Source organism: Phalacrocorax aristotelis, chromosome Z (assembly GCF_949628215.1).
Source record: "Phalacrocorax aristotelis chromosome Z, bGulAri2.1, whole genome shotgun sequence".
Taxonomy (NCBI): Eukaryota; Metazoa; Chordata; class Aves; order Suliformes; family Phalacrocoracidae; genus Phalacrocorax; species Phalacrocorax aristotelis.
The window spans coordinates 36,413,957-36,429,768 of record NC_134311.1 but is presented as its reverse complement, the minus strand read 5'-3'; the positions used below and the strand labels follow the sequence as shown (position 1 = coordinate 36,429,768).

The following is a 15,812-nucleotide window of genomic DNA, read 5'->3' as shown; positions in this document are numbered from 1 at the left end:
CTGGTGTAGACGGAAGAGTTGGGAGTCAGAAGTGCCAGTGACATGTAGATGCTTTGTGTGCAGGTGCTGCTGTGCAGCAGGGGCTCTGTAGGCTGGGCTGAGGGATCAAAACCAGCAGCCGCTGCTTGGGCTGTCCAGTTCTGCCACAGATTCTTTAGCAGCCTTGTGGACTGGGACAGAGTTTGACCGGGAGGACATGGACCAGCAGTGGAGCTGTTACAAGGTCAGACTTTCTAGATGCCCTTGTCACAGTCCAACACTCGGACCAGGTTCTTGGAGATATCCTGTGGATGGAGGGTATCATCACCCTTAATACCAAATTTACTTACTTGAAGATGGCTGATGTCATCCAATATTTCTGATTTAGAGTGATATAAAGTATACTGAAAATGCAACACAAATATAAGTTACACATTGCAGAACACTGCAACTGCAATACACAGTTCAATCACAATACCGGTGTGTTTCCTATTACTGGGCCTTATGGTACCCCGACCATCAGCATGCCAGGTGTCCTGAGTCGCTGGGAAGGCACAGGAGGGTTGGTGCCAGCTCAAGGCTATCGCTCTCTTTGAAATTCTTTTGATGGTTGTCTGGGGCTTATAATCTATGCATTCACTCTCCCCATCCTAGTCTGGGCAGCTCAGGGAGACATTCACTCTCTCTAAAGAACTCCGGGAGAAACATTTACACCACCAGCTGATCCACTAACCTGTTGATAGCCGTTTATCTAAATCAAAGGCCACCCTCCAGTCCCCTTTTTGTTGAGCTAAGCTGTCATCTTTGCAACAGCTGTGGCCCATCACACATCATTCCCTGAGCTCATTGCCCTTGCCTATCTCCTCTCAGCCTTACTCTATTTCAGGGGCTTACTGGTCAGTCAGACCCATGTGAAACCAACCCCAAAAACACAAATGCAAGAAAAATGCAAACATCTCTTCCTCAACAAACTGTCAGTGAGTTAGGCTTAAAGCATGCAGTTTAACACCAGCCTTGAATATTTCTAAACAGCACATATCTATTTTGCTACATCTTTTTATCTACTACATAAGCTATGTAGAAACTGTAATGTAAAGGAGGCTAAACAGCGTCAAATTGAAGTTATTTAGAAATACTGTTGTCCCAGACCCAACCAATTCACGCACAGGGTCGAGGCATTTTCCTTCATTCCCCAGACGCGCGGGTACGGGCGCCGGGTAGAAGCCAGCGCACCGCCAGCGGAAACTAACATTTATACAGAAGCTATTAACATATTTAATCATCTAATACATATTCATCGCTGTGCTCTTAAATGATTGGTGAAAATTCTTCGCCGCCCGTGTCAATGGCCACGCGTGGCCGCTGCGGCCGCGGAGCCCCTGCCTTCCCCGGCCTTCCGGGCCGGCGGGTCCCTTGAGCGGGAGGTTTCCGAGTCCGCGGCCGCGGCCGCCCCCCGCCGGAATTACCTTCCCGCTGGTTTTGCTTAAACTCGGCGGCGCGGAGCCGCTGTCCCGGGCTGCCGACAACGCAGGCCGTCATTCACTTCGGGGCTTTTGTTCTGAGACAGAGACATCCTGTTTCACTACGCTGTAGCATTGTTAGTGTACAGTGAGCCAGGTTAATCTTTATCGATATCAATTCTGTAAACAGATTATTCTTGCAGTGCACTAACTTGACAATGGATTTGACCTGGGCCACTGTTCAGTTGATCTCTGCAGATTTTTTTTTTAGTCCTCCGCCCTCCCCTGCCCAGTGCCCGTAGTCCTAAAACCACTAATGATAGGAGAGGGCTTAGCGCTGATTTCCGCTGGACAGCGCATGCATAAACCAATGTTTTCCCAGGCAAAGCCCTTCATTCACTCTTCAGCAGGCAACTTCTTTGTCAGGAAGAGATGGCTTAAACATTCATGTAAGTTTAGAAAGGATCACCTTAAAACAGATATACACAGATTTTCCAACCAGAAAACCATGTCTTTGGAGCAAGTGAAAGTTTACTTTCTTGTCAAACAGGCTCTGCTTGGGGCATGCAAATTCTGCATTTTCTAATGCAGGTAAGGTATGGTCGATCAGAAGTATTTGAGTGGGTCAGTATTTTCTGCTGTTCCGTTTGGATTTATTATTTTTTTAATACTAAACTAGACTACCATCAACTCTTATGCAAAGAGAAGTGTTCCTGAAAATTTAGTTTTTGCTTTTGAGAAACCTTCGCCTTCACGGTAAGTATGGAAGTATATAGTATTTAGTATGATGCCTGTTTCCAAAAACGAATATTATGTGATCATAGAGGAAGCAAATTAACTAGAAGCCCATATCTGTTTTTTGCTGGGTAACAGTATCCCAGCAATTCAAATACAATTGCTATTGTTTTCCAAAGTGAGTCCCCTGAAATGTAGAGCCAGCAGCTCTCTGTTTTTGAAATTAGGAAAGTGTATGGTTTAAGGATTTGTGCTTTAATTACAGGTTTTCAGGCAGCTGAGATTCTGGCATTATTTTTTGGAGCACATATGAGTCAGTGTGGTACAGATATGATGGTTTTGTGCTGAATTTTTTTAGAATGCTGGAAATAAAAGTAAGAAAAGAAACATTTTTAATTTTACACAATTCATGTTTACAATTCTCACTATTCAATATTTTGTATAAAATCAAATACAATATGCAGTATATTCAAATGAGACACAAATGCATATTGAACTACTTAATATTACAAGATAATATGAAGCTTTATCTTAAAAATACCTTCAGCAAAATAAACTCCCATTCTGTCAATCCAAGTTAAAAAAATATGATTAGAAATATACAATTTAAAAATAATCAGGATGAACAGTACTGATTAGTCAAGAAATTTTAGATCTTGATAGTCTGTACATAAGTTTACGCAAGACAAACAGTCTGCAAACCATTAATATAAAAACTGCAGTGCAACAAACTGGTGAACATCACATTTTTGTTTCCATTTTAACGCACAAGTCTCTACAAATCTTTTTGTTTTGTTTTAAATCAACAGCACTTCCTCTGTTGTCTTACTGGGGTAAAAAGACAGGTCTGGGTTAATATGTGAGTTAAGTTATTGATGCTGAAATGGAAGCTAGCAATTTGACCCAAGATATAACATCTTTTGCGTAAGTTGCATACTTTTGAATAAGAGATCAAGGAAGAATCCATCTGCCATTTATTTGAAAGAGGAGAAAGAATTTCTAAGGAAGAACTAATTGACAACAGCAGAAATAACTAACTTCAGCTGCTCTGTGGTACAATGGTGATGCAGCTTCCACCACATGTTCCATTTTGGCACATCATACTTCACAATTCAAAAAAGATTCAGAAACCAAGGACTCCCTCACCCATGCCCACTCTTCATTCTTGTACTTAAGACAGCTTTGGTATGGTACAATAAAAATGCTAGACAAAGTACTAAAAATTCAGTAGAACAAACTAAGCAATACGATTAGGTGGGACACAATGAGGTAATGAGTTAATTTTCCATATAAGGCTGCTTGGAGAGTTCAAATGTAAAATCCGTTGACATTTATGTGCTTCTCACTAAGATACTGGGTGGTGGAAGGGGTACCCCGAAACACATTCATGCCAAACATGCAGTTTGGTTCAGCTAGAGTTGCTATCGTGTGTGCTTCTGCACTTGCTTTACACAAACTTACTTCTGATGAACCTGAAAGTGCTAATGGCTCTGCTGGTTACTTTAAAAAAGGCAAATTCAAATTTGGAATTCGGAAGGGATGTGAAATAGACTGATTATTTTTTAGGTTAAAAACAGATGCTAAAAGAGGAAGCTCAGCTGAGAGAAGGGCAAAGCCAAACACAATAAATATTACTCAATCTTTCTTGTTTTGACTCTTACCCTCTCACCTCACTAGTTCCATCCTTTCTGCCTTTCAATATAAGAATTTTCTTCAAAAATAAACACAGGTTCATATTTGCATAATATACCTATTGTGGTTACTGGTAACAGGTGGTTACCTGTACTTCAGCTTTTGGCCAACTGGCTTACTTAAAAAAAAATAAAAGACAAAGAATTTTAATTACTGTATCAGGGTGAATTCTGTCCCTCTCTTTTAGGTGCTTTTCACCTAGATGAAAATGGTGGTGAAGGTAAAGGTTGAGAGGAAAACAAAAAATATTTGGGGTCTGATCCTCAATGGTCCCTTACTTTGCACCACACAAACCTCTTCTGTTTTCTTTGTATTCATATCTGCAAATTTTGACTATCCAAACTCACGGATGCGACCTGTAAACTAACACACTTCACATCCCACTTGCCCTCCAAACTCACGATGCTCTTGCCACAAAACGTTTTCAAGTCTGCGTGTGGTTATTCATATTGATATTCAAAAATCACCAGCCTAACAGAAAGCTTAATTTTAAAAGGATGTACATTGAAATGAGTCACTGAACCTGCCCACTTACGTTCATAGAAAGAAAACTCCCCTCCCTTGCAGAGTTAATCCGTATGTTTAAAAACTTCAGCTATTCCATTGCTAACATTTAAGATCTCTCCATTTCTTCTACATTCTACTGTAAGAGTCACTAAATCAACAGGTAACTACCATATTTAAGGCGATGTGGTAACAGTCCTCATCCAAGGGATATATAGCTATAACTTCAGTTGGCAGACAAGGGTACATCACTGCAAAGCCAGCTTTGAGATTTCATAATGCGAGATGCGGTAGGGAAAAAAACACTGCCACTGTTTGAAGACAGTCTTGTAGTGGATGAAAATTTCAGTCCTAGACAGATTCCTCTAAAAATTACGCTGCTTTTTAACAAGAGGTCAGCTGTAGTTTTTGAAGTGTTAATTAGGTGTTAAAAACTATACCCACCCCTGAGTTCCACTACCAATCTCAGTTGTACAGCAAGCTTGTTTTCCCTTTTTGTGTGCTGCATTCGTTAAGTGTCTCAAAGCTAAAGAACAGTGATGTCAACATGTTCTCAGGTGTACCAATAAAACCCAGGGAAAATTCTTACCTGTTAGACACGGTAATGGAAAGTTTCACCTAATAGACTTGACTATAGGAGAAGAAACAGTAATGACATTTCAATATGACAGCACTGCTTTAAATGGTAAGCTGTTTTTCCTCCTGCTTAAAATAATACCAGATTTAAAGCAATTACAACTAGTTAAAAGAGCCATTGGTTGTGAACAACTAAAAATCTGTTACCATTAAAAACAAGTTAATTGCTTATAGTTAGTTTTTTCAAAATTAAACAAACCACACAACCTTTGAAAATAAAGCACTCTTTGGTGGACAATAGTTACTTTGTATACTCAGTACTGCGGCTTCATAAAAAACTCCATACAAAGTAAGAAAGAATAGCCAGTTAACACAGGAGAGTACCAATACTATAAGAAAAAAGCTTTTGTGGTTGATTTTCAGTCTCAAGTGGAGACTTGAGCCCAGTCTGAATGGATAACACAGATTTATATGTTTAAAAGCTCCCACCATCTTTTAATTTCTGGTGGTCAGCAGCTAAGTGATTGCCATCACAATTTATACACATGCATCATACATACTAGCAAGCCCTCTTTATAATAGAGAGCTTAAGTATTTACACCTGAGTCTAAATGTACACAGATTTTGTGGGGTTTGTTTGAGGAGGTGTTAGCACATAAGGAAAGTCTCTACCAAGGATATTGAGAGTCCATTTTATTCTACAAGTATGGAAGAGATTCATCTGTGTCACTTTTGCTGAAAAATGGAGCCAAAGTAATCTTCCTTGAATTGCATCAAGTCCCCTCTAGTCACATCCCCTTCACTCCTGAATATCCTCTTCAACTCTGGTTGCTTATTTGAAATTTAACGCAATACTGTTCTAGTCCTTGGGACGGATTGGCTGCTGAAATAAAACATATTTGAGGAAAGAAGTTAAGTATGTACTCAATATGTATTTCAAGCAAGCATTTCTGGCCAGGTAAAATGAGCAAATGATACTTCAAAGAAAGAAGCAGAAGATAAAAGTCACTGCATTTAAGAACACAGCAATATTGCTTGTAAAGAAAGCACGGACTGGTCTGATCATAGACAATATGAAGAAAGGTTCCATTCCATACAGAAAAGCAACAGAGGATTCAAAGTACCATAATTTCATTAAGCGCATTTGCTGTAAAGCATTCCTTTTCTTTCTCTCCCTCTGAGGTATCAGACTGTAGGAAAAGTAGAAAGAATAGTAAAGAAAAATTAATTTTTTTAAAGCTAGATTTAAGATTACATACAGACAAGCTCTGAAATGCTGCAGGTAGTTTTCAGTGTTTGAACAAGGGTGCAGAAGACTTCTTTACAATTCCCAGCAAAGCAAGAGCATATGAGATCTTTAAAGCATATTCCTCTCTGTTAGTTTTTGTGATATACTTCCCTGGTTAAAAGAAGGAAAGGAAACTATACAATATGTTTTTCATACATTTTCCCCCATACTCCTGATTATTTTTCTGTAATAACTTGATCCGCATTCCCTTAAGCACCTCTACCTACCAAAATTCCTTCACACTCAAGATTTAATTTCTAATCAACTACTTACTAATTCTGTTATGTGTGGTAACACAGAAATGACTGTTTCATTTGTGTCTTACTATGGTTCAGTTCATTTGGATCTGATGTATGCACCATGTTAAAATACAAACATGAACTTCTCAGTAACTGGCAAATTTACATGGAAGACGTCTTAACTGGAAAAACAAGGGCATCCATAGAAGACGACCTTGGATAATGCTCCAGTTTTATGACTTCTTGCAATTCAACAACAGTGTAATTTCAATCACAAGATAAAATGTGTTATGTCCACCAGTACTGATCTTTCATAGATGGTGGCTGACATCTAGGGATGTTCTGCAAATGAAAAGCAGTGAATGTTATGAATAGCATTAAAATTCCCTAAACTGTCTTTGCAATGGCAAAATAGAGTGCTTTAGCTGCAAATGGCTGTCTTGGCTGAAAAATCAGTCTGGGGGCATTCTATGATAGTGTCTCCAACAGTCTGAAGGATGAAATGGCAAATGAATTACTCAGCTCTGTGGATTATTCTGCGGGAGGATGGGTTGCAAATGTGATTCATTTACATTAAGAGTTGACTAAAATGACCTAAAATATCAACAAATTAAATTAATGTAAAAATACTGCAAGATGTTTCCACTGGAACACATCAGACCAGAAAATGGAAGAATAAGGGTACACAGTAATGTTGGAAGTTCAGAGAAGGCAACAAAGACAGATGTTGTTTAGGGCATGATCTCAATTTTGTAATAATAATTCTCCTCTACCCTGCAATCCACTTGGTCTGAAATAGAGTCAATCGACTTGAGCACTATGAGGTAATGCAAACCGCACAGACTCCAAGAAATGAAAATAAAGTTAAAAGAGATGAAAAAACAAAGGGATGCTTAAAAAAATGAGTGAGTTTTGCCAAATGCTACAGGAAAAATAAAAGGACGCCTACAACAGTAACAACAAGGTACTGCATTCTAAGTCCACGAAATTGTACAGTCATACCAAAATACCCTTTAGAGGCACCAACACTCAATTAGCCCTCTCAGATGACAAGAGACTTAAGAACTCCAGAACCATGACATAACTCTTTAGGACAAAATTGATTATTGGATCCAAGCATAAAGTGACTGGAATTCTTTAACCTCAAAAGTCAGAGGAAAAGGAACAGTATATGCAATTAAATATTTGGGGTAGAAGTTTTAGAAAATCCATTCAAACATGAAGTAGTTCATGAAGTTTGAGATCAACCTTATCCTTGGTCTTTGGAGTCATAAATCTGGCAATACACCTAAAGGATTTCTTTCAGAATAACTGAGATCTATTTTAGGGATGATGTTTCCAACTAAGGATTGGTATTCTCATCTCACACAACACACGGGTCAACTTGGAGGTGTGTTTTCCAAGAACTGAAAATCTGTTCAATTACACATGTGCATGTATACAGCTACCAAGAGTTGCGAGGAGCTTAACACTGGGAGAGGCATGAAGAATAAGAACAGCAGGCAGAATCCCATCAGTCTGTTTGGACCAAAACTGACATGGTGAAAACAATGCAAAATGGAGGGAAAAAACCAAACAACCAAAGAGGAAGACCCTGAGAAATACTTTGGATTTTTAGCAAAACATGCATTTCAGGAAAAAGAGATTTTTTTTTTTAAACATATTGTTATATGAATCAAAATGTAATTCATACAGCTACTGCTAAAAATTCTCTGACTAGAATTTACTGCAGTCTGTTACTGACTACTTCCGTTTCATCATGGCATGAATTTTTCGTGACTTCTGTTACCTTCAAGGTAACAGGATGAGGACAGGGAAAGAAAAGGTCTGCGTGGAAAAAGCTGCACAAGACCTTGGAATTTTCAGAAATATTTATAAATCAAGCTACACAACTACTTTTTATGTTGTTTGCCACCTTTTACTCTTCCCAACAAAAGCAAATCTCTTCAGCACCTGACAGACCCATTCAAAAGTTTTTCACTATAAGCACAAGACAAATTCTGGCCCATTGTAACCACTAGAAATTACTTGGAAATTGTTTTAAACTACACTCCCAGGCTCGCCTTTGATAATGACCTGGAATGCTGCTGTAGATGGACACGAACACATCCACACACAAAGAAACATAGTAGTAGTGTGGCCATATGCTTCTGGGCCAAACGGCACTTTCAGTCTTGCACAAATCCATCCAAATTTAAAATTTCATTAAGCTTTACCGAACAGGATCATTCAGCTTATCAGTCATATTCTAAGTACAGAATCTCATAACATTATACATATGCATTTTATACACTTCACCTCTCCACTGCTACTGCATTTCAGTTGTCCATCAAATTCCTCTTAGTTCTGACTTCATGTACTGACTGATAATTGACCTAATGCTGCGAGTAACTTTTCCACCTCTAACTCCAGGCAGTTTTGGTAGAGGAAGGCCTTTTTTTGTTACCAAAATCCCTCACATTCAGTAATTCTGACTCACGTCAGGAATTACAATATTAAATTCTCAAAGTTGAAAGACTGAGCAACATAAACAAATGCCATAAGCTATAACGTTCCAGATATTCCTAGTACATGACATAAATGATGGAACTGTTTCTCATTTCCCATTGCTAGGAGGAGGAGCTGAACTGTGGCAAGAGCTCCTGTCAGCAATGGATATGCTGGCTCAAAGTATTTGCCTAGAGAATAGTTACTGGATCTGTAAAGAGAGTAACTCTCACCTTTTTAAACTGTTTTTTCTTGCAGCAGACCTGGTAGTTCTTTTAGTAATGTCTGTACTGTCAGAAATGCTAGGTTCAGAGGTTTTATTTTTCTGAACACTGGACTGCAGAATTACTCTGAAAAGAGTAGGAAAAAAAAAGATTATATAAACTGAAAGTTTCTAGGAAAACACGGAAAAGAGGATATTACAGTTGCAACAGAGCTAACAAGTATCAGCTGGCTTTTCACAAGTCATTCTGAAAATCAAAGTTGTCTTGCCTGAAACACATCCTTCTCTTTATAACATCCTTATTATAAGTTATTTTATTAGGAGCACAGCAGCTTGTTTTTTTGGTTGGGTTTTTCTTTTTGCTTTCAAAGAAGGGATTAATTTAATGTTTTCTAATTTCCTGTTAGGTTTCTGGAAGACAAAAAGCTAAGAAATTGTATTTTAAATTATTGCAACAAAACAAAAAAGAAGAAAAAAAAAATCTGAAGTGTGCAACAAAAACATATATCGTTTTCCAGACTGACACAGAAAGGAATTCAGAAAAAACCACAAGTGATTCAATTTGTGAAGATCAAAGTCTAAATCTCCTGCAATTAACCATGAGATACTCCCTTCAAATTCAGTAGGTTGGGAAAATCATTGCATATGCTAGCATTTTGAGCTTACAGGAACTTACTACGCCATACTCAGAACTCAGCTTTACACAACAGCTTTGCTGGTTGTGCTCAGCCGCTTCTCTGAAAGACTCTAGAGCAATATACAGACTATTTCCTGAACAGGCAGGTAAATCCTACTGTTGCTTACATCATGAACAAAAGAATTCCAGATTGTGAAATGCAAACAACTCTTTTTAGCCAACAGCCAACTGGTTCATAGGGAGACATCATCTTCTGTATTCCTAAACACCTGTAGTGAAATTACGATACTATGGAGAAAAAGTGACAACTGGTCAATGGAGTCTACAGATACCTATTTAGTCACCATTTTATACATCTATTCCCTAGTCATTCCATCTCTGCAAGTTTCCAACTACAAAGCTACGCATCATTTTAGAGATTCAGAGCTAAGAGTAACTTAGCTACTAGTGGTTTTTTTCCCCTGCTGTTACTAGACGCAGTGGTTTCACTTGAGTCCATCTGTGTCAGCAAATTATATTAGATTGGAAATCAAAACTTTATAAGTTTTATAAACTGTAGTCTAGTTGATTAATACTCTGAAAAAAACTGTTTTCAAGGAGTCCTAGATATGAACATAAAACATAATTTTTTTAGCAAAAGTGGACAGACATACATCAGAGAAAATACGAGTATTTTCATACTCACGTAACACATTCACCAAAAACAGAAATGTAAAAAAACCCCATGCTTTCACTGTTTTATATGGGTTTGATACCAGAATTAGAATATGCATTGAAGATAACACAATTTCATCTAAAATCAGTTCTTTACAGCAATAAAACTGATCAGCAACCTTATTTACCACATACTTCCAGGTTGTTTAGCAAATAGATAACTACAGAACCAGACAGTTCAAGTATTTTAAATTTCTACTTGAAGAAATCTCTCTTAATATTCCAGACTTGCAAAATCTTGTCACTTGATTTGCACAAGTGTAAACCAAGCAGTCTTCTCTTCCTCCGAGATAAGATACAAGATTGCAATGGCAAGTACTGTCAAAATGCAAAGCAAATTTTACTGTAAACGCAACACATTCAAAGTCAGAGGAATTGGTTATGTGAGAGGTTGAAAACAAAAACCAGATACCTCCAACATCGTATCATGCTTCTGTAGACAACACAAATCCTTCTAACAAAAATCTGTTTTGCTTGCATGCCCAAGGTGAAAAGGTTCAAAATCTGGAAGTTCAATAATTCCTATTGTGCTTGTAAACCAGTTCTAACAAGTTCTAATATCAAAGTTCTAATACTGACACTTAAAATTCTCTTTTCAGTGTCACAGTTGTCATAAGATGTGAACAAATTCGGGATACTGCACTTTCAACTAAGCTTTAAAAATGACACCAGTGGTAGAAAAAAGACCTGCATTGTACCTTTCTTCTGTGCCACTAGCAACTTTCAGGACTGAATGGAAAGTTACAAAGCCAGCTTAACCCTGTAACATTTAGTCACTGAAATATAAGCATGACCAAATCATGGTGCCTGCTGGTTTATTAGTACTCATGCAGACAGAAATATAGAAAAATCATATTTTCTCCTTAAATCTATACAGTCTCTCTCTGTAGAAAATGCATGTAACGTACATATTAAAAAAAAGCAGAAGTTATTGGAATGTGACCTAATGGTTATAACCTTTCTCTTACAGATGTCCATTCCTTCCAGACACCAGAAGTTCAGAAAACAGGTCGACATACATGGCTTAAACCCATATACTTATCTAATATGAACTGGAACACTGTTAAGTGTTAAGATATCATCTTGCACAAACACTTAAATAGTCATCTTTTCAACAAATTATAGGTAAGTCCTTACTTCCCACAGATTTTCATTTTATCTGTTCAAAACAAAGAAGGAGAAGAAAAGAGGTTCTAAATGGAAACATGACTCATGAAAATAGTCACCATATATAATTGCACCTTAAAATCAAACCAACCACAACATCATCCTCTTAAGATTGCTCTGTCTGACAAAGGGTAGGGAGAGAAGGAGCTGGCTGATGGGATCAGCTCAGAGCCAGCTGTGAGCATTGTAGAACCTTTAACATCATATGCTCTTCAGTAGATACATCATTTTTACAGCTCAGCGACACACAACTTCACATGGCTAGGCAAGGGTGAAGATTAATTGGAATCCCTGTGAAAAAAACATTTACTGAATGATCAGACAGGCATGTTTAAATCAGACCAAAATTCTAGACTTCCAAGGCTGACAGCACCTCAGGGAAAACAGACAAGGTCCTATTAACACCATCGGTCTCACATGGTGTCACAACTAAACACCCACAGTTGCCTTAGGGCGTAATAGCTGCCAGCTTAGGAGCAGTAACAGGGCTATCAGAGCTTTTATTAGAATGCTACTGCATATATATTTAAGGTAAGAGAATAAACTACCTTTAATGTATGAAATTTTGTTTTAACACAATATCCTGGTTTCAGCTGGGATAGAGTTAATTTTCCTCTTAATAGCTGTGTTTTGGATTTAGCATGAGAATAATGAGGTAACACACTGATGTTTTAGTTGTTGATGAGCAGTGCTAAGTAAAGGACTTTTCAGCTTCCCATGCGTTGCCAGCAAGCTGCTGGACAAGAAGCTGGCAGGGAGGACAGCAGGACAGCTGCCCCACTGGCCAGAGGGACATTCCAAACCACATGACATCATGCTCAGTACATAAGCTGGGGGCCGTTGGCCACAGGGCGGCGATCCCTGCTCCACACAATCGCTGCCTGGGGACAGGCTGGGTGTCGGTCGTCAGTGGTGAGAAGTTGAATCACTTGTTCACCCTGAGTTTTGTTTCTCTCTTTTTGTTGTTTTCATTACTACTACTATTATTATATTTCAATCATTAAACTGTTCTTATCTCAACCCATGAGTTTTCTTTCATTTGCCCTTCCAGTTCTCTCTCCCATCCCACCAGGGTTGGGGAGGGTGAGCAAGTCGCTGTGTGGTCCTTGGTTGCAGACTGAGGTTAAACCATGACACACAATTAGACTAGAGGCCTCTTGAACTTTATAGCAGGTTTAACAGACGGGTTTTATAATAGAAATGACATAAGGCCACAGTAGAGGAAATCCTCCCAAAATTTCAGCACCAAAAAAAAAAAAAAATCCCAAAATATATTAGAGAAGGGCAAGATCCTCAGGACACCTGCCTTACTGCTTTCTAAGCATTCATGCAAAATAGCATGTCGTGCTGTACAAGACAACAACCAACTTCCAGAAACACCAGCAGGAAGTGCACCTGATGTACACAAAGGTTTTCTAACTCAATGAAATACGATTTAAAAAAGAAAAAGAAAGAAAAAGCAGAACATTTCCTGAACACAGGCTAAAGGAAGCTGTAATAGCCACACTACTAAAATAGGTAATCCATACATTGTAAGAATTTTTCAGCTCCATTTAATCTGTAATGCAAGCATCACTTGGTAGTCCTGAACCTAATATACTCCTCGAACCACCCTAGTTTATACACTACTTTCTTATTCAAGCTAATATACTGGCCTTTAAACAAATCAAAACCTGCTTAAATGGAATACTGTTTGGGTCAGTAGCATGATCTTTTAAATAGTTCAAAACTTCTTTTCACCATTGAACTCAGTGGGGGGTGGGGGGACAGGTACACCACCAGGACACATAAGCCCAAACCTCACAACTCAAGACAAAATCCTCATAACTTGAAATGCCAGCAAAGTAATACATCTTGGAGAGAAATCAATCCATGCAACAAGCTCTTTTAAAAGAAAAATGATTACAGTATCCTAGGGAGGAATGAATGGAAGAGGTTACACAGGAGCATGCCTTCTCTGACCTGCGATGGGCATTTTTTTTCTTGCCAAGGCTACCTGTTTTACGAGATCTGTCAAATGCAATATTGCTTTCTCCTTGATCACCTCATGATTTTTAGGAAAATAGGCCTGAGACCTCTATCACTACTCTTCAATCTACAGGGCTCCGGCCTACAGGACTACCAGGCTAGCGCAGAGAGAGTCATGACCCTGATTGATAATTTCATCCCTTAAGGCACAAGGGACACCAGCTGCATAATGGAGAAAATGTTAGTCTAGCTTTTAAGAACAGCCTATGCATTTTCTCTTCCTGGACATAAACCAATATTGTATGAGTGTCAATCCTGGATATGAGGCAGCAGCATCAGTAGCCCACTTGCTTGCATCGTGACACATTTACCTACATCAGAGAGTCTTTTCTCTTTCCCTCTAGCAAGGGGGTTTTTACACAGAACACAGAAACCATAAGAGAAAGAAAAGATGATAGTTGAGTGAAACTGATCTTACAGTACAAGAAAACAAAGGACAGATTGTTTCATTTTTTTAACCAGTGTTTTAAGTTTAGCTTTTTAGTCTGTGTTTAGAAGTCTGAAGTCTGACTTCCGGAAAACACTGAGACAAGAAATACTGCTACATTCAGTGTAAAACTTTGAAAATAAGCCTCTCATTTAAGTATGTACTTTGACAAAGTTAGGTGCCAATGAAGTAAAAAAAACACCTAAAGTGATCTTTCGGAGAAAAAAACCCACCAAAACCTAAAGCATAGATTAAGATGACCTCAGCTAAAGCTAATAGGATAACTAAGTTGTCTACAAGTCTGCCAGTTCTCATTCTTTAGTTATTAGGTCATTTACTTCAGCAGAGTATTTTAAAAGTGCTTTTTAAAAGTGCGGACAAAAAGTTTCAAGGCCAAAGGTAAGAAGGATAGCAATCTTAACCTTAATGTTCTGCCAGGAGTGAATGCCTTTTCTTACTTAGTACTCTGATGTAAAACACATTTTCTGACCTATTTTCCCTCTGAGAGCACCAAAGTTTCAAGCATTCACCCAAAGTAACCATTTCACTTTGAGGGGGGGCGGGGGGATGGAGTAGCTCCAGGGAGGCAGGGTAGCAAGGAAAAAAATCCTGTTTGGGTTTCCTGGCAGTTCTGTGTGTTGCTGAAGTTTTGTTTGGCCAAAAGATGAAAGTTGTCATCTGATGAAGATATTGCACTCTTTTTAAGTGGAAGTGAGGCACAGGAATCACTGCTGCCACTCCAACAAAAGCAGAGTGGAAAAGTGAAAACTGTACTCAAGGAACTAATATGTTTTTAATTCTTTACTCAGCTCCTGAATTCAAGTAACAGAAAGAAGGAATTTAACTAGCCTCATAAAGCTCTATAAAAAATAATTGAGAACAAAAGAAGATGAAACCTGATTGGCTGAATAAACAAGTGAGCCTTGACCTAATAACTGCAACCTGCCTCATCTTCTGTTATGTTAAAAAGATAAAAAGAAGTCCCATTTTACTGCCTCTTATGGCATATAATACTATACTCTCTTAATAAAAACAAAGACCTACTGACATTTCTAACAAATCTGAATTCCTGGCATTTCACATGAGTAAAGCCATCCTTTGGGAAACTAAGCTCCTTTGCAAGTTCATGAATTTCAAAGTAAAACTGGAGCTAACACTTCATTTGCACTACGCAAAGGTTAGGATCATATTTTAAAGCAGTACTTCCTTTTTACAAATACAGTTTTTCTTGTATAGTTTTGTCTATTTGCAGAAGCATGCAGAGAAGGAAGGCTTCAAAATTATAAATTATCCTAATTATAAAAGCTCTGCACCTTTTTGTATTGCAAGCCAGCCATAAAAATCACTTGTTTATTCCAAATAATATATACGAAAACACAACAAAGCCAGAGCAGTGAAATTTACTCTTGCAACAAAGCCAGTAAGAAACATGATATGAAAACATGCATTTATGAGACATACTAGACAGAAAGCGTGAGCTATTGTAGAGAAATGGAATGGGACACTTACACAGTGGCTCTCTCTCAGGGGGGTCCTGATGGTTACTATGTTCTTAAACCATCTAGACAGAATAGCAGGCTGGGCAGAAGGGAGCCACATACAATCCACCAGATGACAATGCTACACAGTGTAGACACCAGCATAGCTAGGAGCCAT

The 15,812-nt window shown here is 38.4% G+C and overlaps 1 protein-coding gene across 13 annotated transcripts in view; it reads right to left on the bottom strand.

The window, feature by feature from the left end:
• Positions 1-15,812, bottom strand: part of CDC14B (cell division cycle 14B) — a 51,597-nt gene that overhangs the window by 1,025 nt on the left and 34,760 nt on the right. For 2 of the 13 annotated variants that reach the window (XM_075079387.1, XM_075079390.1), the window contains exons 13-14: positions 9,194-9,310; positions 5,869-6,136 (exon numbers count right to left, since the gene is read on the bottom strand). The exons of 2 other annotated variants lie outside the window; for them this stretch is intronic. In XM_075079387.1, the coding sequence (XP_074935488.1) occupies positions 5,926-6,136; positions 9,194-9,310 (328 nt within the window). In that variant the 3' untranslated portion in view covers positions 5,869-5,925. Of the gene's footprint in view, positions 1-2,549; positions 5,830-5,867; positions 6,137-6,205; positions 6,346-9,193; positions 9,311-15,665 lie in introns of those variants that run through there. 9 more of the 13 variants (XM_075079395.1, XM_075079394.1, XM_075079396.1 and 6 more) reach the window with 9 other exon arrangements.